Source organism: Schistocerca gregaria, chromosome 5 (genome assembly GCF_023897955.1).
Source record: "Schistocerca gregaria isolate iqSchGreg1 chromosome 5, iqSchGreg1.2, whole genome shotgun sequence".
NCBI classification, from domain to species: domain Eukaryota; kingdom Metazoa; phylum Arthropoda; class Insecta; order Orthoptera; family Acrididae; genus Schistocerca; species Schistocerca gregaria.
In genome coordinates, this window is record NC_064924.1 from 545,580,134 (window position 1) to 545,607,679 (window position 27,546).

The 27,546-nt window shown below is 39.4% G+C and overlaps 1 protein-coding gene across 1 annotated transcript in view; it reads left to right on the top strand.

Annotated features, from left to right (window-relative positions):
• The window catches only part of LOC126272298 (cysteine desulfurase, mitochondrial-like), a 112,191-nt gene that overhangs the window by 52,953 nt on the left and 31,692 nt on the right, over window positions 1-27,546 (top strand). Inside the window, exon 6 of the mRNA XM_049975063.1 lies at window positions 25,450-25,584. Within this exon, the coding sequence (XP_049831020.1) occupies window positions 25,450-25,584 (135 nt within the window). The remainder of the gene's footprint in view (window positions 1-25,449; window positions 25,585-27,546) is intronic.

Here is a 27,546-nt window from a genome sequence, read left to right on the forward strand (position 1 = left end):
CATCTGGAATTCCAGGCACACCTCTTTTCAGTGTTTGTAAATCATGCTATCCTCTTTGCTTAAGACTTGAGAAGCCACAGGTGAGCTGCCTTGTCAGGTGTAACCGAAAAGTTTGTTGGTCTGCTTCTGTCTTTTGAATCTTCCATATAATGTAGGAATTGACAACTGCCAAATCTACTAGAAATAAAAACAGTCTGTGCCACCAGTTCAATGAACAATGAACTACAGCATACCATTCTCACAGCTGATCAAATCTATCAACCCCTCCCGGCCACAGCCAAAGGGCAGAATACTTCACTTCTGCTACCATCTTTATTTGTCCTCAAAACAGCTGTGTTTTGGGACTGGTAATTTGAAAGTACACACATGTTTACCCTCCTGCCACTTGACTGCTGCAACACATGACACGACAGCAAACTCAAGTCCTCCTCTGTTTAGTTTTGGATTTTTTTTTTCCCTCCTCATGTCTGGCAGATCCATCCTGTTTGAGCAAAACAGTACCACTATCATAAATCCCATGAGACTTTAGCTGTTCCATTGTTTGAAATGTTGTAAAATAATTACCAAATACCACTGGCCTTCTACTTCCAACCACTGAAGTAGCTAGGGTAAGCACATCTTCACAGTCAGTCTTTGCATCATCTAAGAACAACACTTTATACCCATGCTTGACTGGTTTCATTGGCATATATTGTTTTAGTGCTGAACGTCCTTCGAATGACACCATACATTTGTCGAATGCCAAAACAGGAAGAGGTTCAGATACTCCACAGAGCCTCTTTGTTACAGCAGTGATGACAGGTCAGAGTTTGTGCAGCTTGTCATATCCCGGCTCACCATTTTTTTTACACACATGCTGTTGTCACTGGAATGCAGATTTTCAACAAGTTTTTTGTGCTGGATGCTTTGTCACCACTGATGTGATAGCAGGCTCCACAGTAATAGAATCACTACTCCAAAAATTTCTGAGTTGTGGAAGTTGATGTATACCCATAAAAGATTTTAGCTCAGGAATGGTTGTCCTTCCAGTTGGAAGTTACTTTACTTGTTTTCTTCCCTGACTTCACTACACATCCTTCCTGTTTTGCATGTAAGTTTGTTTGATTGCAAATGTGTAACAACAGATCTTTTGTAAATAAAGACTGGAAATGAATTATTTCATTACCAGACTTTAAGAAATTAGCCTGATTTCTGGGCTTTCTTGTAATTTCACTGGAAGAGTTCCAAAACAGGAAACATTCTCACTCCATGCATGAGCACTGGGAAACAGTTTTTACTAGAGGTGAGTTAGATACACTGGCATGACAAGGAGACATTTTTCCAATTTTACCCGCTTCTACTGTCAAATTGAAATAATCATCAACACTCGGTACAATAATGTTATCATTAACTTTGTTCAAAATCTGAAGTATTCGGTGAATGGATGTCTTCATCAGAATCAGTCAGCATAAAAATTTGAATCCTCTACTTGGATGTTCCAAAATCCTGCTGCATATTGACGTTAATGATTTGGTCCTGTAATTTAGATTCGAAGGACGTTCAGCACTAAAACAATATATGCCAATGAAACCAGTCAAGCATGGGTATAAAGTGTTGTTCTTAGATGATGCAAAGACTGACTGTGAAGATGTGTTTACCCTAGCTACTTCAGTGGTTGGAAGTAAAAGGCCAGTGGTATTTGGTAATTATTTTACAACATTTCAAACAATGGAACAGCTAAAGTCTCATGGGATTTATGATAGTGGTACTGTTTTGCTCAAACAGGATGGATCTGCCAGACATGAGGAGGGGGAAAAAAAAAATCCAAAACTAAACAGAGGAGGACTTGAGTTTGCTGTCGTGTCATGTGTTGCAGCAGTCAAGTGGCAGGAGGGTAAACGTGTGTACTTTCAAATTATCAGTCCCAAAACACAGCTGTTTTGAGGACAAATAAAGATGGTAGCAGAAGTGAAGTATTCTGCCCTTTGGCTGTGGCCGGGAGGGGTTGATAGATTTGATCAGCTGTGAGAATGGTATGCTGTAGTTCATTGTTCATTGAACTGGTGGCACAGACTGTTTTTATTTCTAGTAGATTTGGCAGTTGTCAATTCCTACATTATATGGAAGATTCAAAAGACAGAAGCAGACCAACAAACTTTTCGGTTACACCTAACAAGGCAGCTCACCTGTGGCTTTTCAAGTCTTAAGCAAAGAGGATGGCATGATTTACAAACACTGAGAAGAGGTGTGCCTGGAATTCCAGATGAAGTTCATCTGCAGAAGTTTGTGTTTCATTTGCCCGCCAAAAGTGCAACAAACAGAAGATGGCCTGAATGTAGCACGGAGAACAAAGAGGAGAGCACAAGTGTAACATGTAGCAGCTTGTGTGCCTTTAAATAGCAGCACGTTTTTTTAAGTTCCATGGCTCATCACCTCATTGAACACAAATGAGAACAGAATGAAATACATGAAAACATGTAATGTTTAAGACGTTTTATGTACTTACAGGTGAACAATAATTTTTTGAAATTCTTGGATGGAATCCCTCCAGAGTTCAGTTGGAACAATAGTCACCACAGATAATTAATTTATTTATTTTTTAAATACTTGTAGGCTAATCTCTGAATTTCAAGATTTCTTAGTCCAATAAAGTGCTGATATAAAGCCCATAACTTCTGTAAATAATTTGGTTACGAAAGGGCTAATTCCCATAAATTCGCGAATTCAGATGTTGCAGCACCTTTCTCTTGTGGGCAATCACTTTCTGATTAACATGTACAACTGGATCTGGGCAGATGGCACGTTTCCCGGACCCTGGCGTGAAGCCACTGTCATACACACACCTAAACCTTGTAAGGACATAAACTTTCCTTCTAGCTAACAGCTGTGTTTGCAAGGTGATGGAATGTATGATTCATCCCCAGATGGTATGGTGGCCCGAGTCTCGCAGTTCACTGACAAATTCACAGTCTGGATTTCGAGCATTGCATTCTGCAGTTGACTGTCTCGTTATTTTGTCATGCCATGTCATAAATTGTTTTCTGCGGAAATCCGAGACTGTGTCTGTATTTTTCGATTTGGAGAAGGCCTACAACACCTGTTGGAAACTGGTATCCTCTGTACTCTTTATACATGTGGCTTCCATGGGCGCCTGCCCTGTTTCCTTCAGGCATTCTTAAAAGATCGAGTTTTCCAGGTGTGTGTGGGTTCTGCCTTGTCGGACACCTTTATCCAGGAAAACGGTGTGCTTCAGGGTTCTGTCCTGAGCACCATCCTCTTTACTATCGTCATCTACCCTGTAAAGGCCTGTCTCCTGCTGGGCATCTCCATCTCTCTTTTTGTTGACAATTTTGCCATCTATTGCAGTTCTACCATCTGGTGAGTAAGATGTATGAGACAGGGGAAATTCCCTCAGACTTCAAGAAGAATGTAGTAATTCCAATCCCAAAGAAAGCAGGTGTTGACAGGTGTGAAAATTTCCGAACTATCAGTTTAATAAGTCATAGCTGCAAAATACTAACATGAATTCTTTACAGGCGAATGGAAAAACTGGTAGAAGCTGGCCTCGGTGAAGATCAGTTTGGATTCTGTACAAATGTTGGAACACGTTAGGCAGTACTGACCCTATGATTTATCTTAGAAGAAAGATTAAGGAAAGGCAAACCTACATTTCTAGCATTTGTAGACTTAGAGAAAGCTTTTGACAATGTTGACTGGAATACTCTCTTTCAAATTCTGAAGGTGGCAGGGGTAAAATACAGGGAGTAAAGGTTATTTACAATTTGTACAGAAACCAGGTGGCAGTTATAAGAATGGAGGGGCATGAAAGGGAAGCAGTGGTTGGGAAGGGAGTGAGACAGGGTTGTAGCCTCTCCCCGATGTTATTCAATCTGTATATTGAGCAAGCAGTAAAGGAAACAAAAGAAAAGTTCAGAGTAAGTATTAAAATACATGGAGAAGAAATAAAAACTTTGAGGTTTGCCGATGACATTGTAATTCTGTCAGACAGCAAAGGACTTGGAAGAGGAGTTGAACAGTATGGACAGTATCTTGCAAGGAGGGTTTAAGATGAACATCAACAAAAGCAAAACGAGGGTAATGGAATGTAGTCGAATTAAATCGGGTGATGCTGAGGGAGTTAGATTAGGAAATGAGACACTTAAAGTAGTAAAGGAGTTTTGCTATTTGGGGAGCAAAATAACTGATGATGGTTGAAGTAGAGAGGATATAAAATGTAGACTGGCAATGGCAAGGAAAGCGTATCTAAAGAAGAGAAATTTGTTAACATCGAGTATTGATTTAAGTGTCAGGAAGTCATTTCTGAAAGTATTTGTATGGAGTGTAACCATGTATGGAATTGAAACATGGACGATAAATAGTTTGGACAAGAAGAGAATAGAAGCTTTCGAAATGTGGTGCTACAGAAGAATGCTGAAGATTAGATGGGTAGATCACATGACTAATGAAGAGGTATTGAATAGAATTGGGGAGAAGAGGAGTTTGTGGCACAACTTGACTAGAAGAAGGTATCGATTGTTAGGACATGTTCTGAGGCATCAAGGGATCACCAGTTTGGTACTGGAGGGCAGCGTGGAAGGTAAAAATTGTAGAGGGAGACCAAGAGATGAATACACTAAGCAGATTCAGAAGGATGTAAGTTGCAGTAGGTACTGGGAGATGAAGAAGCTTGCACAGGATAGAGTAGCATGGAGAGCTGCATCAAACCAGTCTCAGGACTGAAGAAAACAACAACAACAACAACAACAACAACAACATTGCAGCTCTCCACAGACCTGTCTCACTGAACGGTGTCTTCAGCTATGTCTTTACTCCTGGAATATCGACAATGGCTTTTGCTTTTCTATTGATAAAACTGTCTATGAATTTCTGATGACACAATTAGTTTCTTCCAACATCTTTACATCTTCGGCTTGTTGCCCTTCCATTCACTGAAACTAAGAAATTTCTTGGGCTCTTGCTCAACAGGAAACACTCTTGGTCCTCCCATGTGTCTTACCTGGCAGCCCGCTGTACGCGGTTCCTCAGTGTCCTCAGTGTCCTACGTGTCCTCAATGTTACTTCCTGGGATGCTGTTTAAACTACCCTCCTCCATATGTACCGGTCCCTTATTGATTCGAAACTCAAGTATGGGTGTTTTGTTTATGCGTGTGCACATCCATCCGTTTTACGCTGTCTCAATACTGTCTACCAATGTGGCATCCGTTTGGCCACAGGCGCCTTTTACACTAGCCCGGTTAGTGTGTCTATGCTGAAGCTACTGAACTAACTCTGTCCTACCGCCATGACTTTCTTCTCAGCAGGTAAGCAAGCCGTTTGTCTGCCGCGTGTGGCGACCCATTCTATGCCTCCTTCTTTGACGATTCCTTTGAGCGGCAGTATGGGTGCATCCCTCTCCTCTGTTACCTCCTGGAGCGCACTTTGGCATTTTCTACAGCGGCTTAACTTCACATTATCTGCACCTTTCTCGGTGTGTGTGAACCCTTCACCACTGTGGCTTCGTGAAGTGGCCGATATTAACCCTCGCCTTCATCACTTCCTAAGGACACTACTCTAGCCTTGGTTTATCGCGATAGTACCTTTGTTTACACTGATGGCTCTTGGAGTAACCTTGGGTTCGGGGTGTGCCTTCGTCATTGGCACTCGTGTCTTTTGATATCGGCTTCTGGTGCACTGCTCAGTATTTACAGCCAAGCACTTTGCCCTGTATCATGCCACAGAGTTCCACAGACACAGCCCTTTCGATTGTGTCCTCCACTCAGACTTACTCAGTGTCCTTCGAAGTCTGTGTGTGCTGTATATCGCCCATTGCTTAGTGCACTGGATCCAAGAAAACTGTCACTTGCTCACTCATGGTACAGCTGGTGTGATGTGTCTGTGGGTTCCTGGTCATGTCGGTCTACCAGGAAACGAGGCTGCTGACTCTGCTACCAAGCCTTCAGTCCTTGAACTTCAGCCCGCAAGTTCCTATATTCCCTCCAATGTTCTGTGTTGCCATCTGTCAGTCCCTTTGGCATCGCCAATGGTCCTCACTTCACGGGAATAAGATCAGGCTTATTAAGCATATCCCTGTGGCTTGTACGACCTCCTCTCAGCTTTCCCGTCGGGAGGAGGTCATTTTAAGTAGGCTGCGTATTGGGCACTGCCTGTTAAGCCATTTTCATTTGATAAGTGTCGCTACCCCACCACTTTGTACACATTGTGCCCAAGATTTAACTATCCGCCACTTGTGGATGGACTGCCTATTTTTTTACAGTTTATATTCCCGCTTGGGTTTGTCGTCTGTATTATCGGCCGTTTTAGTAAATGATGTGTGGGCTGTCGACTGCGTTTTTATTTTTTATGCACCAAAGCAATATGACGAAGGCCATTTAATTTTTGGTTTTGGGCCTCTGTTTCTGTATGGGGTCATTTTTTAGCCTTTTTTCCACATGCCTGTTTCTTGGCTGTCTTCTATTATTTCCATTCGGATGGATGTATAGTGGTTTTTTAACTCCTTTTTATCTTCGTGTTCTCTAGTTTTGACTTGGGCGCATATGACCCCAGTTGTTTTTTGTGCCCTAAAGCAAAACAAAACCAAACGGAATTCTTGAACACCCGACAAGATGTGCAGTTTCCAAAATACTTGTCGAGTCTCTGGAGCATCACAATCTGCCCTCAATCAAACTTGGATTGTGTGCCTTCCCCGTTCTACACACAGACAGCACGCTCACTGTTATTGCATATCTGGTTGTGTGTGTGTGTGTGTGTGTGTGTGTGTGTGTGTGTCTTACTAGCAGTTGTTTCTCACCAGGTGACAATGTTATCACCTAAACGAGTTTATATCAATAGTAGGTTGGTGATCATAATGTTCTGGCTGAACAGTGTGTGTCAACCAGCATTCAGCTGCAGCAAATATATTCAATACTCCATTTCTACCTTTGGGTAAGGGTCCACATAAACTTACTGCTGTTGGATCGTATAAAGCTATTGGTATACTGAATACATTTTATAAGTTAGCATTTTGTTATCTTCCTTCACCATTTGACAAAATTCCCATGCTCTTCAAGTTATTTTTGCCCTCTACTTAAGTTGTTGAAATAGAAAAATTTTATCATATGGTGAATACACTTCCAAATACAAAAATGTCCGTAGCCTTCATATGAAAACCAAATCAGATCTTGTACTGGTAATTTAGGAATACCCAACTTCCAATGGACTGCATTGTCATTTACCCCCCCCCCCCCCCCCCTCTCTCTCTCTCTCTCTCTCTCTCTCTATAAAAAAAGAAATCTTTACATAACAACCACTTCTTATCCTTTGCCATCAGTGTACCTTGGTGCAGGAGCTGATAATATCACTGGAATACTAGTCAAACCTCAATTCGTTTTTAATCTTTCTAGGTAGTAACATTACCTTGCTATTAGTATAATCAGTAGTCATAAAGCCAACTCTAAAACATTATTCCACAACCTTCAGTTCTACATGACTTATTCATGCCTATAAGTAATGTAGACAGTCCATAATGGACTAAGTTAAGGGAACCTTTAATATAATTTATTTGTAATTTAAATTCTTGTAGAATAGAACCCATCAGATTAATCGACTTTGGTAAACTGCTCTCCATTAAGAGTACCAAAGTTTGCTGATCACTGCATATCATTATTTTTGAAGTTCAGATTAGAGTTTGAACTTTTTGTACACTCTAAATAATAGATAATAACTCTTTTTCGTTAGCAAGATAATGTACGTCATGTTCATTAAGCCTTCGACTGTCAAAGGCTGTAGTACTCTGTCCTATTTTTTCAGGACCCCATTCTCCCTGAAGCAGTTCACAACCCAAACCATATTCCAATGAATTCATGGTTGACTTAAATGCTTGATTCATCCTTGGATGATTTAAAATTTTGATATCTAATGGTACTTATTTGATAATATTAAAAGCTTCAGGTGTTCTTTCATTCCAAATCCATGTAGATCATTGTTTCAGCAAACTCGGTAAGTGTTGATCTATCATTGATGTCCTTATAAAATGCGTATAAAATGTGGCTATAACAATAGCAGTCATTTCAGATTTTGTGCTTCAGGGCAATCTTTTATGGCTTGAATTCTTTCTGTATCAGGCTGGATCCTGTTTATACGTACAATATGACCCAGAAACTTTAATTATTCTGTTGCAAAATGAGACTTGGGTAGCTTAATTGTCATTTCTTTGTCTTTTAGCTTTTGTAAAGTTGTCAATAATGTAGAATGGTCTTCCAACGTCTTGGAATGGAAACTAGTAATAAATCATCTACACGCGCGCGCGTCACACACACACACACACACACACACACACACACACACACACACACATTCACTACCTAAAGGCGTACAGAAAGCATGAATAAAAAAATAGATACAGATGTGTTTAACCCAGAAGGTAGCATTTTAAACTGATAGAATTTTCCTCCAAATAGGAGTGCCATATAAGACCTAGACTTTTCATGTAGTGGTACTTGTCAGTATCTGGTTGTTAGATGCTTTGAAGTAAAGAATTCCGTTTCCTCGAACCTTTATAATAGCTTTTCTATACTGGTGGGCCTGGTAGTGCAGATTTTCCAATATGTTTATTTAAAGTTCATATATCTAAAAGCAACCAAACAGCTCCTGCTGTTTTTTTTTTATTTTTTTACCACCAATAATGGATTATTATATGCACTTAGGTTGTGTTTAGTGATACTATTACTAATATTCTTTTTATCTCTTCCTTTATCGAAGATTACGACTTATTGGGTATGTGGTTGTGATTCCCAAAATGATCTATATTGCCCTGTAGGGGTCAGATTCAACCTGCAAGGGGTACATGTCTGGAAAAAAAAAAGTAGGTAGTGTGTAAGATGTAAAGTGGGGTCTGTGAGAGTGGATCATATTTAGACAGGATGCAACAAAATTCTGGATTCTTCTCACAGAGCTGAAGCGTGCTCCTGTTTGCTTCACTGTTTATCTCATTGGCTAAGGGAGCAGTCTTTCTTTTTACTCCACTGATTGCAAAATTCAGTGAGATCATTATTTTTCTAGCCCCACTCTGTAAAGTACTACTGCTTGCCCTTCCTGAGGAATGGAATAAGTATATGGCACTGCTAATGGTGAGTCAGGAATAATTTTGTCGCTCGTAAAGAGTGGCACAACAACCACTTTGCAGCACCTACATATGCAAGGTTTTGTGTGACATCATTGAGATTGGCAGCAGATGGACAAAAAACATGAATGGGCCGAAGTTGACTGCCTTCTGTGGATGGAGCACTCGGTCATGTCTTTGTGAACAGACTATAACTTAAGTACCCTACAAGGTAGTCAATCAGGGTCATGTTGTTTAGGAGTGCTAGAGAAAAATACCTAAATTATTTTTTTAAATAAAATCTCCTTTATGTAATTCCTTCAATTGCAGAGAGTTGCACGATCATGTCTTAAGATTGAGTGGGTTGATTTTGATTGGTTTCTTATCATATTTACATAAATAGCTTACTTTTTGTCCACAGATAACTGATACTAAACATGGCCGAACCTAAAAAGAAATGTAGACAGTACAGTGTTCATTATTTGAAGTTGGGTGTATACCATCATTGTCGGACAATTACCTATGCGCCTTTCAAGCAGCAAAGTGTTAAGCAATGACTCTAAGAACCATCCAAGCTAGAGGATCATCTGAGAAGGTGTCACCCTGATAAAACAGGTAAAGATTTGAGATACCTTTCAAGTACTTAAAGAAAAAATTCAAAAGAGACCCACAGGTGACTGTTACGTTAGCTTCAATGTCACAAAAATATGGCGGTTTGCAGGCTTCTCACAATATCTCATTACTTATCGTCAAATCTGGAAAATCTTATACTGTTAGGAACAGTTAATTTTGCTAGCAATTGGATGGGCTTCCAAAACTTTCGTAGACAAATCTGCTTATGATATACTTAAAAGAATTCCCTTGAGCAACAACACATTTCAGAGATGTATTGATGAAGTAAGATACGGCATTGAAAAAATCTTTTGTAATTAGTTGAATACAACCTATTTCTCCATATATTTGGATGATTCAACTTTATCTGGCAATGGAACATTATGATTGCCATAAGGCAGTTTAGTTGTGGAACAAGAAATCCGTGAAGAATTGCTCTTCATGAGAACTGTAACAACAGACACTAAACATGAATCAGTCTTTAGTATTTTGGAAGATTGTTTCATGCAAAAAGTGATCAGTTTATCAAATTTACACTTTTTCCTTTTGACTTTATACTTTTCCTCGGCACTGTAGAACTGATCAATCCTTTGAATGGTTATGGTTTTATACACCACCTGTGTAGAATTTTCCGGCACTTTCAGAAAACAAAACTCGGGAAAAAGACACGTTTTGGAAAGCAGCAACATGTACGCTGCATATTTTCAGATTATGAAGGTATAAATTCAAATCCCACCAAACACCACGTGTTACTTTCCGAAGCATTGAAATCAAGTTGCGATGCGCTTTTGAAGCCAGTCATGTCACGTGATCTCGCCAACCGATGACAGCACAGGACACATGACGTAGTCAGCCAATAGCAAGATCACTGTTAAGCAGCGCGAACACACAAATAAGAAAAGTTAATGGTTTAAATTAATATACATAGTGTTGCTACAAGAAATGCAAAGCTTTCACATATAATAGTAGTCTCGAAGATTAATAAGCTGCAAGAGAAGCTAAGCTTTTACATATAATGTTGTCCTGTTTTGCGTGTATTACACTTTAAGATACATCGCATAAATGTGCCAGTAAAATTTTTAATAATGACAAATGTCTGATCTTCTGCCCTCGAAATTCTTCTAATTGGTCAGCCTCAGAGTTGATTTTTAAATGACTCAAATGGTCTGTGGTTTGAAAAATTATTGTACATTCTCGCACATAGTTCATCTTGCATAAAAGGAAATTTACTTTGAAAGTAATGCTTTTCAAACAACCATTCACAATATTTTCACGTGACCTGTTGGAAATAGGGTTGTTTCAGCAGTTGGCAGAGACTGCCAGATAACAGGAGTCATTGCCCTTGATCAGCTATGGCGATGCAGGAAGCTCGTATGTTTGTACATGTAAAATGTTAAAAGATCTTACATAATGTCATGAAAGAAGCAAGATGTCAGAGGATACTTCAAGAGCATCAGAATTTCGTGAACCATCATAAAATGAATAATTCAGCTTAAAGTGCACATTCGTGTGTCCAGATTCGGATGTAAATTTTCTTGGAGTATCAGTACAGTATTATCTCATGTTTGGTTCTTTATTATGGCATAATGCCATACATGCTAGAAGATAAAAACATGCATTTGAAATGCAGCGAACAGTTGAAATTAGCCAATAGTGTGGAATTAAACACTTCATTTCAAAAAAATTGACTGCCTCAGCGGAAAAGATAAATAAAAGCCAAACTTCTATAGCAAACCGAAAAAAATAACTTCATTGTTCTGCAAGGTGGTTAATGCTTGACTGAAGAAGGGTGTAAATAAAATAAAATCTGAAACTAATAATATATTTTAGCCTTCCATAATTATGTGAATGTATTTTAATTCATTTAATAGCTCCCGGTCACAGAAATCTGTTTTGTATCCTTCGATGTGAGAGCAATAAATGAAGAGGAAACAGCAGAACCACTAATCGTGAACACAGGTGACATTGGGACTCCCCACCTCCCCAGTACAGCTCAGACTGCTCTGTGCATCAAAAACAGATCTACAGTATTTCCAAACTGGGGCAGTACTAGATAGTGTCCCCTCCCCCCCTTCCTCCCTCAAGCGTTTGAGTTAGGACGCCAAAAATTTTAAAAAAATTGACTTTTCAAAAATACATTTATTTTTTAGTGCACATCCTTTTGAAGAGTCTGATACATAAAACATATGTATTTGAGGAACTGTAAGACGTATTATTTGCTCTTAAGTGTGCCAAAGTGCAGTGCCGCGCCTCTTCACTCATCATTCTTCTGTAGCATGTCACTGTATTTCGGCCTGTGGAATGTTAACATGTATATTATGTAATGGATGCCATCAAACTATATTCTGGGCAGTGGAAATTAAAATGCTCTTTGGTGCCTCTCCTGCTCCCAGTTAGCCGATTTGACATCCTGCCTCTCATTTTTCAAAAACTCACAATTAATATTATATGGGATTATTTGTAATTGGGAGAACAAGAACTCTTCAGAAAACTTGCACTCTTCATTGCCTATTAGCTAATAACTTGCTGTTTTGTGTGACATAAAATTAAATATAAGATACATAAAACTAGTAAGGGCAAGAGACAAGCAAGGCAGTGCACATTTCTTCAGTCCTTACATCCTAGCATTTTTTCTCTCTCTAATCTTGCTACCTTTTTACGTGGTGTGCTTTCCTTTCTGTGAAAGAATCTATTACTTCATCAAAGTTCATCAAATGTTTTGCTACATGAAAAAAATGAAATGTCATTGTCTAATACTGATAAAGTTGTTAATACAAATAGTACCTAAGACTGGTTGGTTTCTTGATCTGATTACATTTATTTTGTCACTGTCTGCTAGATAAAACAAAATAGGTATGTCTAATATTGCAGGAGTTGTAACACACACAAGATAAGCGAGGCTGTTTTGGCGCAAATTGTCATCTTTATAACACGACATAACATAATTCATGAAGTACCAGTGTCAAGTGCCTATTAGGCCTACTACCAAGCAAAAAGCTTTACGTTAGGACATTCACATTTCATTCAAATGCTTCAGTTTCTCAAGCATGAGACCGAAAAGTAGTAGTACGAAATTTTTATATAAATTTGGAATCGTCATATTCTTCCATAATTTGTGTGATGTCCTAGTTTCTTCTCCTTCCTCGTTCTAACAATCAGTCTTATCATCACTAATTCTCTAACTGTTCCTGCCAGTGTCAAAACTTTTTCTCCGGTTAACTTCACTAATCCTGCCACAATCACTGGTTTAGTTATATCCCGTGTTTGTTCTCCGGTTAGGTGTTATTACCTGTTCGTACAACACGTTTTCCACGCTACTCCCAGAATAGAACTTAGGCGGCTGCTAGCCGGGACAATACAACTGGCCCTTATTACTAGTGTAGCGGTCTGGCCAAAATTTTTGTCAAAAATTCATTTTCTTGGGTGCACAGAGAAGATAATATGTAATCTTTCTTACCTGTTATTCCTATTAGTCGTTTGGTAAAAACCCCTGTAAAAGGCTCTGTCTTAAGGTGTGCTGCACGTTGATGAGATACATGGCTGTTGAGGTGGAACAGCCATTAGCAGGCAACCTCTGGGGAACCTGCCATGTCTCAACCTCTGGGGGACCTGCCATGCCTCAGTTGTATAAGGCTTAATGAGGCAAGTGGGGCTCTTTCCAGGTGGACAGTTTGTTTCCCTACTTGCTCATAGGGTCACTATGGCATCCACAACTTCTCATGCACTTGCTCCTGACTGTCTGTTGGGTCGTACATCCATTGTTCAGACCAAGCACAGAATGATAACTTTCCTGTGCAATCTTGCTATAAAGTTATTGTATCATAACTGGGCATGCCCAGCATGTCAAAATGTGTTTTTGTGATAAAGAGAGATGATTGTACATTTGAGAAGGTATTGCCCTTCAGTATGCAGAAACGCCCTGATGGTGTGACTGGAATCCTCAGATCTGATAACCGGTTGCATAATGGCACGTTCCAGATTGAAACAGCAACATCACAGCAAGTTAACAAGCTTTTTGAAGTCCAAATTTTTGGGTGAGAATCCTGTTGTAGTTGAACAGCGCCGCACCCTTAACGAGTCAAGGAGTGGTCACATGCAGTGATGTCATGCATATTGACACTTCAGAGCTACAGGAGAAATTGGCTTATGAAGAGGTAATTGAAGTGAAACAAGTAATGCATTGTGTGGATGGAAAACTGGTAAAATCAGTCTCATTTACACTGAAATCTGATATTCCAGCTGTGCCAGATTATATTAAAGCTGGATTTTTAAGACAGGCATGTAATGGACGAGCTGCACGTGGCATGGCTGGCCACCCTGATGGAGTTACGTGTGCCTCCCCTAACATTTGTGTCAATTGTTCAGGTCCACATCCAGCTTGAAACATTGTGTGTATGGTGCATGAGAAGGAAAAGAAAATCCAGAAGTTAAAGGTGACTAAGCACTTTCCTTACCCTGAAGTGAAGAAGATGTACAAATCACTTCAACTCCCAACATTTTCCACTTCATTTGCTGCAGCACTCACAAGAAACCTGTAACTGTCTGTGTTCTCACCCAGATGTCAGCTATGGATTCTAATACCAAAAAATGGTCTAGTGAGTGCACCTGTGGCTGTGACACCTCAGATGGAACTGTTGCTGTCTCTACACAAACTCCTAGTTGAGCAATGCTGCTGCTCCTGCTGTTGATGCTACTTTAGCAGTACAAGTGCTGCAACTGGATTGGACATGCTACCTCAGTGTCATCAAATCTAAAGGAGAAGACTAAACGTATGGTCAAGACGGCAGAATCAAAGCAGATGGCTCATCAAATCCAGGAACACTCACAGGATGACGATTCAGCCATGGACATAAACTCTGCATTGATGAACCCTTGAGGACACTAAGTTCTCCTTTTGAAGAGGGTTCTCCTACATGCAGAGGGGCAAGGGTAAAACCTGAACCTTTCAGATAAATGGCCTCTGTGCTTCAATGGTACAACATATGTGGAGGAGCTAAAGCTGTTGGCACAATAAAGATGCCTCTGTCTGTGTCTACAAGAGACACAATATAATCTAGCGATAACCCTGTGTTCAGGGGATACCGCCATCATCGGAAAAATGACCCCAGTGGAGAAAGGGCTAAATGTGGGATGACTATCTTTGTGAATGTCACATACCACTCCACTTCTGTCTCCCTCAGAACAGCTATTCAGACAGTTGCTGTCAGTACATATTCATTTGCTGTTTCAATCTGTAGTGTGTATTTGCCGCCCACTGGATAGAGTGGCTCTTTCTGACCTGATTTTTCAAACTCCTTCCACCGTTTGCCTATTTGTAAGAGGTTTTAATGCACACAATGTGGTATGAGGATCTCTAAAGACGTGCCCCAGGGGTTGGGTTGTAGAAAGCCTTATTAAAGCTGGTGATAACACACACTTTAGCACTGTCATGGAGTCATTCTTGGACATAGCCCTTGTTGATGCTGCTCATTGGGCGGTGGTTGCTGACTTGCTTTCCATTGACCTCTTCCCTATCTGGATCCACCCCTCAGACAGCTGAAACTGCCATGATGGATGCTTAACAGAGTAAACTGGGTGCTGTACAGTCAGATAACTGTTTTTGAAAGTCAGGATAGTGTCCAGGACTGGGTGGAACACATTACTTATGTGATCCACTACGCCGCTGATGCATCTATCCCGAAATCTTCAGACTGACCTCGGAAATGCCATGTCCCATGGTGGAACAATGAATGTCACTCCACCAGAGGAAATTCTCTTGTCTTTTTTTAATATGGTGTGGTTTACTGGGGACTTCCCCATCTCGTGGAGGGAGGTGATTTTAGTGCTACTTCTGAAACCAGGGAAGGACCAAATGTTGGCCAGTAAGTTACCATAAAGTGGCTCTCACTAACTGCATGGGAAAGACAATAGACTACGTGGTCAACTGTCATCTGATTTGGGTCCTAGTATCATGGGACCTACTTATTTGCTTCCATTCACGGGATTTTGGAACACGTATTATGTTCGAGTATAATGTCTTTTCTGGAGACTAGAAATCTACTCTGTAGGAATCAGGAATCAGCATGGGTTTCGAAAAAGACGGTCGTGTGAAACCCAGCTCGCGTTATTCGTCCACGAGACTCAGAGGGCCTTAGACACGGGTTCACAGGTAGATGCCGTGTTTCTTGACTTCCGCAAGGCGTTTGACACAGTTCCCCACAGTCGTTTAATGAACAAAGTAAGAGCATACGGACTATCAAATCAATTGTGTGATTGGATTGAGGAGTTCCTAGATAACAGAACGCAGCATGTCATTCTCAATGGAGAGAAGTCTTCCGAAGTAAGAGTGAATTCAGGTGTGCCGCAGGGGAGTGTCATAGGACCGTTGCTATTCACAGTATACATGAATGACCTGGTGGATGACATCCGAAGTTCACTGAGGCTTTTTGCAGATGATGCTGTGGTGTATCGAGAGGTTGCAACAATGGAAAATTATACTGAAATGCAGGAGGATCTGCAGCGAATTGACGCATGGTGCACGGAATGGCAATTGAATCTCAATGTAGACAAGTGTAATGTGATGCGAATACATAGAAAGATAGGTCCCTTATCATTTAGCTATAAAATAGCAGGTCAGCAACTGGAAGCAGTTAATTCCATAAATTATCTGGGAGTACGCATTAGGAGTGATTTAAAATGGAATGATCATATAAAGTTGATCGTCGGTAAAGCAGATGCCAGACTGAGATTCATTGGAAGAATCCTAAGGAAATGCAATCCGACAACAAAGGAAGTAGGTTACAGTACGCTTGTTCGCCCAGTGCTTGAATACTGCTCAGCAGTGTGGGATCCGCACCAGGTAGGGTTGATAGAAGAGATAGAGAAGATCCAACGGAGATCAGCGCGCTTCGTTACAGGATCATTTAGTAATTGCGAAAGCGTTACGGAGATGATAGATAAACTCCAGTGGAAGACTCTGCAGGAGAGACGCTCAGTAGCTCGGTACGGGCTTTTGTTAAAGTTTCGAGAACATACCTTCACTGAAGAGTCAAGCAGTATATTGCTCCCTCCTATGTATATCTCGCGAAGAGACCATGAGGATAAAATCAGAGAGATTAGAGCCCACACAGAAGCATACCGACAATCCTTCTTTCCACGTACAATACGAGACTGGAATAGAAGGGAGAACCAATAGAGGTACTCAGGGTACCCTCCGCCACACAACGTCAGGTGGCTTGCGGAGTATGGATGTAGATGTAGATGTAGATTCGGGGGTATTGTTCAACCCTTGACATCCTCTGAAGGCTATTAAGGCCAAAATTTTGAAGCCATTGAATATCTTAGAATGCCTCAGCCACAGGTCATGGGGAACAGACCTGGGCAGGCAAAGGATGTGTTTTTCTGCTGGGTACTGGGGCACATGGGCATTCAGGATAACATAGCAGCAGATGCAGCAGAAGGATGCTTGTTTGGAAGTTACAATTTCTAAATGTCCTGCCCCTGTCTGTGCAGTTACATCACTATTGGGACATTTTTGAGACACATCATCTTGCATGTGGGAGGAGAAGTGGTTAGGTTTGGAGAACAAGCTGAGGCCTGTGAAACCGACGACACGATTGTGGTGTTCCTCCTTCCGGCCACGAGAGTGGGAGCAAGTACTTTTAATGTGCCTCTGGATAGCATAGTGCTCTCTGCTGCATGGATTCCTCCTTCAGCAGGAATACCCAACGCTTTGCAGCGCTTTTGGTGCACAGGTTTCTGTAAGCCATATTTTAAGTGGATATGTTTTATACCAAGCCACAAGGGCCATAAACCACGTACCAGTTGACCTGCCCTAATCAGGGTTCGTACTGAATTTACAAAATAAAAATGAAGGACTTTTAAGCACCTCTTCATCACTGACAATAGTTGCACTCAATACCAATACTGTATTGAGGTCAAGAATAAAATAAATGTGCATCATATGAAGATAATTATCATCATGTTTTCTGTATAGTCTGCTAGATGGGCCCTGTAATGTTTTGTTTGCATTGTGTAGCATTCAATCTGCTAGCAGTGCAACTCTCCCATCGTGTGATCCAGCTCCATCCTCATTGAATCTCGATAGCTGCTGAGAAACAATCCAGCATATACCATATTGAACGATTTGGTCCACAATGCACACTAGTAAGCTGAACTCATCTTGATATGAGAATTCTACGCCTTTTGTCTCCTATATGATGAAAGCAATTGTGAATTTATGAGTTTTTCGATAAAATTTGTGGGGGTATCATGCCGTTGAGTGCAGTGCCCGAGTAATGTACCTTTACCATTGTTACTTTTATTGTTATTTTTTTAACTGTAAGGTACCTCATCTTTCCATTAAATTTTCACAATTTTGAGCAATTGTGATGGCACACAAATCTTTTACCATTTGTTTTATCATTAATAGCTTGTTTCATTTACACCTCATGATTCCAATAAATTTAAACGCTTGCTTCCTCAAATACAAAAGAACAATTATTATCCGAGTAGGTGCAGAAGATGTGTATTAACAACTCATTCACAATTTAATGTATAACATGCGTAATTTAAGCACACCAAGCCAAGTCATTCTAACTGAGTTACGTATAACAAGAAATAACACTTACCTTTCATATGGGCTTTTAATATCGCTTCTCCCAACATTGCTAAATCAATATCCTTTACACATCCCTTACACTTTTCTGTGTGTGTGTTTGTTGATGGCTCTAGCCATTGTTTATATTCATATTGTCGTGGCTACAGTTGATACATTTTCCAGACATTTTAATAACAATTTTAAAAATACATCTGTTCTGTAGTGTTTCCACCGAACATGTGTTAAAAGTAGGATGGCCGATAAATTGCAGATTCCAATTTATCCATAATGTTGCAGCTTCAAACATGACTGCACTCAATACACTCTGGGTATGAATTAAAAAAGCCTTCAGTCACAATTTTTCATGTTTTATTCAGTACACAATGCATTTCAGACCCTGTGGATCCATCTTCAGATGTAATTCATGTTAACACATGATTTATTGAATGAGATGAAATGCATATTCCTGTCACAAAAAGGTTTGATGTTAGGTTATGAACTTCGTAAATCAGACGCGGAAAATATGTGTGAAATAGTGGAAAAGAAGAATAGTAGATACTTACCAATAATCCAAGAAAGCGTTTTTAACATTTTAGTAACAGCATAAGTTTTTTCCTGTATGCTTTTCAAACATAACACTTCATTCAAGAGGCACATTTGCAAGCACATGTTTGTAAACACTTCACAGATGTTTTTGTACATTGTGTGGTCAAAGAATAATTTTTCATAGTGCTAAAGATATAACTATTAAACAATTGACATATGCAGGAAACAGTTGACAAATGCAGGAAATAACGTTAGAACAGTTCTTTAAAATTACTGAAATAGCTATGGCTTGCGAAAGCTGTTTGTTCATTTAACATCGATTCTGGTTTTTTGATTTTGTGGAGGTATATCTCCAGTTGCTCTAACAGATTTAGGGTCTTACCATTGGCTTCATTATGTAATACTGCCAAATTGTTCTCTAGATTGTTGATGACATGTTTCGTTTCCAATATATGTTGTGCAATGACTGACTTTTCAGAGTGGTTGAGCCTGAAAGCATTTACACATTCTTGAAAACAGGTTTTGAAGTTCCTGCCTGTTTTCCCTACATAGTAGGCAGGACAGCTGGGGCATGATACTTTGTATACTCCACTATTGTTGTATGTGTGTGTATTTGATTTTATGTTATGGATGAGTAAGTTTCATAATTTATTATTAGTTGAGAATGAAACTGTTACATTTTTTTTTTTTTTTTTAATGGTTAGCTATTTTTTGTGATATGGGGCCCAGGTATGGGAATATTTTCTCTTCTGTCATAGCGTTGTCCTTCTTTGTCTTGCTTTTGTGTATTTGTCTGTTTGAATTGTCAATTTTTTTGGCTGTGTAGCCATTGTTTATGGCAATGCTCATTATTGTATCTATGTCATTCTTGAGGGTGTTTCCTTCTAGATCAAGAGAGTGTACTCTGTGTAGCATGGACCTAAATGCTGCATGTTTCTGTGTGGTGGGATGGCATGATGAGTTGTCCAGTGTTTTGTCTGTGTATGTGTGTTTTCTGTGTATGCTGAACTTATGTTTTTGTTGATGGTTGGTGATTTTAAGGTCCAGGAAATTTATGCTTTTGTTGTCCTCATGTTCTATTGTGAATTTTATGCTTTTGTAGAAAGAATTGAATAATGCTAGTAGTTTGCCTGTGGTTTCCCGTGTCACTGGGTGGGAGTAGGTCACGAAGCACTGGTCATGCGAATCAGCACTTGCTGTTGGGAAGCAAACCAATACAGGAAGCCTTGCTCTATTGGTATTGATCTCAACTGTTGACATATGGTGAAACAATGATAAACTCCATTCTGTCGATACTACTATGTGCTGCAGTTCTGCCATTAATTGTGCTGCACTTGCCACAGGCCACATAGGAATTGTCAAGGAGGTAGCAATGTAGGACTTAATTGCCCATGTACCATATTATCTGCTGCCAACTGCAGTGCTGTCACCTCTATCCTTGCCTTATCTAAGCTGTCTGCCAGATATTGTTGCAGTCTTGCAACAATCACTTTCCTAACCAGTAAATTGAGTTGAGTCTGTACTTCATCCAAATCGTTATTAGTTGTTCCCAAAGTCACATTCATGTATCTTGTCCACTCTGAAGTTAATGTTCACATAACTTTAGTGTTATTCAATACACCTGACTCAAAATTTTCCAAGGGTGTAGTATGTCATTCCGCAGTTGCTCTGTAAGGTTCCGCTACTCCCTGCTTATGTACCAGCATGCTTTTAATTCCTGGATATTGTCAGTATCTGCTGTAGCACACACCATCTTCAATAACATTCTGCCTGCATTTAACCATCCCCTCTTGCACTGCAAAAGTCTACGTTTGTCGAGATCCGTCCTTGACGCAACTGATTCATTAACTGCTCATGCTGAGAGTCGCAACTGGTGATACTCTCCCTGTATCTTCCCTAATATTTCTTACCTGTCAGTTTCAAGTTGCAGTCCAGTGTAAGTTTCTTTCAATTTTCATATCTCGTTTCTTAGTTCTCGTGTACCGTAGGCTGGCTTCAATGTCCGCTAGTGGCTAGTTAACATGGCATCCTCCTGTCTGAGAAATGTCATTTCTGATTTGAGTTGTTAGTTGTGTAATGTGTCTGCTACTCCGCCATAGAGGTGCAGTGTCATCAGAATTACCATATTCATTCTGGATGTTCTCAATGGTAATATCACCTGAGGGGGAAAGTAGTTCGTATTACTCTGCCTCAGCGTCTCACAATGCTGGGCATATAAATCTCACTACTAAATCAACACTGAATTAAATAGCACTCTTGTTCACTGAGAAACTAAACATTAATTACAAGAACTTAACGAAATGCAATATAACCCCTTTACCGTAAGACAGTGACATAATTATTGTATATTTTATCCGTGAAACTACTTCACATGTCTGACCCCAGTGGTGTGAGTTGGCATGATATGAGTGCATAAGGCACTCCAAGAATCTTTTGCTCATCAGCTTCCATTTCTATCCTTTCCTTCCTAGATTTAACGTACCTTACTGGTAGCAGTACTGGCACTTGTGGCAAAATGTGCAAAACACCCCTAAATGGCTTAATGCGTTTTACATTGGGAATGGAAGTTCTTGTCAGTAACTGTAACTTCAGTGTAACCTATTTGTGTGTAGGGGTTCACTAGCATAACCCGTTGGCAGAGTCTGTATTTGGGAAGTTTACCAATATGTCATCACACTTGCTCTTGCCACTAGAGTGCTTTCATATTCATTTTTCCCACCAGTTTCTACAGATTTTATAACATCTTCGTAATCTTGTTCACCAACTTTCCATTTTTCCCAACTTTAAGCTTAATCACTTCAAAAATTGATGGCATTTTCTAACAAATACTACCTTATACAGTGACGGCCCAGTGTTGCCATGTTCTAAAGAACTGTGCACAGCTATGGAAAATGGTAGGTGTGAAGTATCCAATTTGTCATTGTGTTCCAACCACTCTATAATGCAAAACAATATTGTTCACAAAGTCGATTCCCATTCACATCCAGAGTAGGTTTCCCTTACTTCTCAGTATTTTTATCATGCGGACTGAGCTTTAATGAACATTTCTGCAGTTCACTTTCCTCCACCTTCATGACTGATGAACCTTGCAATAATATAGCATTTGTGGCACTTGTTTCCACCTAGAATGCTGTCCCTCTGAGTTCGGTAGAGTGCTTCAAAAAGATTGATTTTTGCATGAAGCTTATTCAGAAAATCCAGCTCTAAAATAGCACAGTACCTCCATCAACATGACACAGTATCTCCATATATTCCCGAAAATTCCTTGTTCCAGTACAGAAATAAAACAACATTGATCTTAATGATGCCACATCATTAACCTCACTCCACGTAATCTATATTACGGAGAATTCAATCTTTTCATATCCAGAAGGTGCAGACTAGTAACCAATGCATGCACCCCTGTGTCCACTAAAAGCCTTGGTTCTGCTCTATTCTGTTCTGTTCCATTTACAAGAACTACTACTCCTCTGCATAAACCATCACATAATTATGCTTGACTGGTAATGCCGTCCAGCAGTTGAATTCCCATTGATGCTAAACAGACCCTTTTCATCAGCCCATCTAGTTTTCTCTCTGACAATCTTGTGCCTAATGCCTCACCATTTGTTATTCACAGCATTGCATTTGGTGGTGGTGTTTCTGAATGTGGCCCACATGTCCACTAGTAATTCACTTCTGAGGAAAAAACTATGTTAGTCCTGTTTACAAGTCACTATGTCTACTTCCTTTAGTTGTGTAGAGACCTTTATGGCAGCAGACAAATCCTTTCGGATTTCCACCCGTGCTCTCTCAACATATTGAGTGGAAGTCCTCTCAAAAATATATTGTGTTAACTCGTACACTTGCACATTGATTTTCCTTATCCTACCTAAGCATGCCTACACCAACTCGTATTGTTTCTGGGACATCCTATTAAGTTGTTCTCTGAAGAATCTAGCACTATTCTGCTTGCAGTAATACTGTTAGTCCATACTTAAGTTGTTCAAATGTGCACACCTTATTCCGTCTTTGCCTTGCTTGCTGGCTCTAGCTTACTCGTGTGCAAATATACTTAGTCTGATCGGTTATCCATGAGAGCAGTGCAACTATCAGATTGTCAATTGATACATTATCAATTGGTTTACACGGAAAAGGAACCACAAGGGTGCAGTGAGACCCCGCTGTTACACTTTTCAAGGGACTTCAAAAGCATGGTGTAAAATGCAGGAAAATGTAAAATGTGGGAAATAACATTTTAAGCTGTAAAAGTTACGTATAGGATACCCCCTTGCACTTTACGTATGATATATGTACTTAGCAGGCATCAAAAGACTTGTCAGGGATATCTTTATTATCTAATGAAGGTCTATTATCTAATAAAAACCGCTGATGTAGCTGGAACTGATAACTATCTGGGAAGTAGAAACATTTGACTGAGTTTTGTATGTCACAGTTGATGTTTTTGAAAGCCTGCAGCTGTCATTCATTATTTAATGAAATACTGCACTAGTTAACGTATTTTTTCATGCTTAGCACAATGCATTTCGAGAATTTATGCTTGTTGTCAAGTGAAAATATGTAAATAAGTATTTTATATGGTGTTTTAATATGTGTTATTCTGTGTCTCTTGCACTGTAGTTGCCTTTTTGAGGTTATCAGGTACTGTGCCTCATCAGTTACTTAGAAAACCATACACACTTGCTAACTATCACTCACATTGTTTGTTTGTGTAACATCACAAAAAATATGTACTTAAATATTGCACTTAACAAGAATAAATTCTTGAAACACGTTTTGCTCAGCATGATTAACATTTATAACCAGCGCTGTGTTTAAACTAAAAACATTTGAGCAACAAAATGTGAATGACAGTGTCAACTAGCACTCCAAGTGGTCATACGCCGAAACAGGCTAAATATGGTTCGACAGAGGTGTCACGGTGATCACAACAATCACGAAACTGCGTTTGCACAGTAGAGACAGTTTTGGATTGGCTGTGATTAGTCGTGATATCTAACCTTGAACGAACGTAGTTACTCTCATCAGCCAGCACGCCAAGTAGAGCTTGGCAGCGGTGGGAGATTGGCACAAATTGTTCCAATTTTTGCATGTTTAATTGTTCAAATCCACTGAGTAGAGTGCCCTGGTGTCTAGAAACTTAACCACATAATATTTGTAAACACTACTAAACAGCAATCATCATGCCAGCATGATTGGTCCATTTATCCCACGACCTTCAGAACTGTGCCTCTGTTAGTTTTATGTCAGCTGAGGATTGTGGTTTTCTGATAGAATACTTGGCTTTTTCTTGAACTTTTTGTTCAGTTAATTCATCAACACACTCCTCCAAAATTGCAAAGGTAGAGCCTGAGATTGCAGCTCTTTTGGAATCTTTGTGTATGCTCTAAAAGTGTAACTTGTCCATAGTATCTGAGATTTGGTGTACCTGAATACATTGTTATTCAGTAAAATCTGTAATCTCTGTTAAAATGTAAGTCACACCTCTGAATTGTTTGTTAACCTCATCCCTAACTAAATTACATTGTTTAATAATCACAGACCTAACTCTCCTTTAAAGTCGAAATGGCTGATTGTAATTTAGATTTTTTATTATTTATTTCTAATTTTTGTATAAGATTCTGTGATATGTTCTTCCAGCTTCTGAACCTGTTTATCTAATTGTTCATTTAAATAAACACCAGTAATACTGTAGTTTCTAGTTCAGTTCAGTGAATGTAGCACCATGATCGTCTGTATTAGCCGTGAGCTCTGCTCTTTGAGACCTGAATTGGTGTAGCAGGTTAGCATTGCTGATACCTAATTCAGTATTAAATTCAGTATTTAATTCCCCAAGAGCTTTCAGTACCTCCTCCATTCTGCATGTAAGTACCAGCATACAGTGAAAACAGAAGTTTGCAACTAGTCTGTTAAAAAAAAAAATCTTTTTAACGCAAAACACTTTAATATACCACCACCACCACTGGAGAAATAAATAAATAAAAAGTAAAAAAAAAATCATATTAGACTTAACACATTTCACCAGAACTGATTTTGTAGCATGGTATCTCACAATGCTGCCAAAAGAGTGGATCACTATATTTTGTAAACTGTACTGTTGCTAATAGGTATGCAGCTGATGCAACTACTGCCATCTGTTGTGGTTAGGTTTTGGGTCTTACGGAACAGTCTGTAGTCTCTGCTGCCAGACTTCTGAATCGCAGGCATTAATTCTTTTGCAACATAATTGTTGTCTATTAATTTAATTATCATTCAACAACAAATTATATCTTTCTTGCGTGTAATTCTTTAATCATTTGATAATCATTGAAAAATATTCGCTTTAAAAATCAATTTCTTCTTAATTTGTACTGAATATAAATCTTTTTTTAAAGATTCATATCTATTTCTAGCACAAAATTTTATGGGTTCAGTTGCCAGGGTGCCAGAATGCAATGTTCCTCTTACGAGCAGAGGCTGGGCAAACAGGTTTTTTTAGCCACTGATAAGTAGGCCATCCTGCACATCAGGCATGATGTGTGTGTAGTATGCATTTGATGAATAAAAAGTTTGCGATACCTGTTTGCTCAGCTGTTAACTTCTTTGCCAACAATGACATTTCTGATTATTTTATTGTACTTGTGTTTTCTTGTTTCAGGAACACTATGTAAAGCAAAGAATGTATTTTTCCATACTGACGCTGCTCAGGCAATTGGAAAAATTCCCATTGATGTCAATGCAATGAATATAGATCTCATGTCTATTAGTGGTCACAAAATATATGGACCAAAAGGTATTGTATGAATAACTGTGTTAGTTTATGTGAGAAATTTAAATTAGTCCAAAGCCATATCTAAATGTGTAGATAATTACTGCATAATGTTTTCCAAATTTTGTCAAGTGCTAAAACAGCGAAAGCTTATACTTAAAGAAAAGTTCACGCTATGTCAGTTTACATTAAGACATCTTTAAGGTAATAGGCTGCACTCACACACATTAGATTCACACAGAATACATCACAGTTGAATCAGACTTGTGCTTTCCAAACTAATAGCATATACAGGGTTACAAGGTGAGGCAGCTAAGACAGGCCATCCCAAATACATTCAAAATGACTAAATATATCAAAGTGTGATTGTTGCTAAGCTATAGTGGACAAAGTGAGAAATTTTCTGACACACAAAAGTTATTTTTAAAATTTGCACCCAAATTATGGTACTAATTTTTTAAAAATGGAATTGTGAACTTTTTCTTTGAGATTGGAGGGAGCTGTCGAAGAAGATTCAAGTGACATAACAAATGTAGAACTTGATGAAATTTTAAGAAGATAATAGAATTGCAAACTACTGTCCTACTGAGGTTACAAATCAGGTTTTTCTTTAAATACATGCTGAAACAGTTGTGAGTAGTAGTTACCTTTTGAGAGTGGATGTGGTGAATTGATGTTAGTCAAGATGCCTCTAAGGTGACAAAGATGCCACTAACAACACCTCACAGAGTTTGAACGAAGTCGTGTAATAGAAGCTGGATGTTCCTTTTCCGATATTGCAGAAAGACCTGGCAGGAACATAGCCACTGAACATTATTGGTGGCAGCAGTAGTCACGAGAATGTATGGTTGCAAGAAGATGAGACATAAGTGAGAGGGGAGGCCATTGTGTTCGACATACGGTTCTGGTGCATTGTACTGCATCTGCAGCAGAAATTTGAGCAGCAGTTGACAACACAGTGACACAGAACTGTTACAAATTGGTTACTTCAATCCAGATGCCCTGTAACATGCTTTTCACTGACTCCAAACCAATGGCATTTGTGACCTCAGCTGATTAGAGGGCAAGATGGAGGTCTGTTGTGTTTTTCTAATGAAAGGTGGTTCTGCGCGTTGATAGTGATGGCAATGAGTTGGTTAGGAGGAGGCCAGTTGAGGGCCTGCAACCAACCTGTCTTAAGTGCTGGACTCACTGGAGCTACACCTGGAGTTTTGGTCAGGGGTGTGATTTTGTATGATAGCTATGACATGACTATCCCATGCCTACTGACTGCAAATCTGTGTTTCAGTATGGTGATTCAACCCATTGTGCTGTCCATTCTTGAACAGCATTCCAGTGAGTGTATCCCCACAGGATAACACTCACCCAAATACCACTGTTTTAACCTAACGTGCCCTACAGAATGTTGACGTGTTGCCTTGGCCTGCTGAATCACCAGATCTGTCCCCAGTCGAACTCATATGGGAGACCATCAGATGACAACTCCAGTGTCATTCACAACCATTATTAACCATACCTTTATTAACCAACCAAGTGTAGCAGGCATGGAACTCCATCCCGTAAACTAACATCTGGCAGCTGTACAACACAATACATGCACATTTGCATGCTTGCACACAACATTATGGTGATTTCACCGGTTATTAATGTACCAGCATTTCACACTTGCAATGGCATATCTTACACTCACATTAACCTATGATGTTGCAATTTTAATTACTTAAATATTTTACCTAGCCAAATTTATTCCCAAAATCTCATTATTCTATATTAATTTTTTGTTAGTGTTGCAATATTTTTCTGTCAGTGTACATAATTCAGAAAGAGTTTGTGTGTTTAGCTATGCACTTGAAGCCTTTCACTCTGTGCTCTGCATTGTAACAATAAGACAGCATCTCGTAGAATTATTCAGTCTTGACAATGTACTTTACAATCATAAAAGTTAATAGGTATTTTGTTTAAATGTTTGAGCTGTTGTGTGAATTT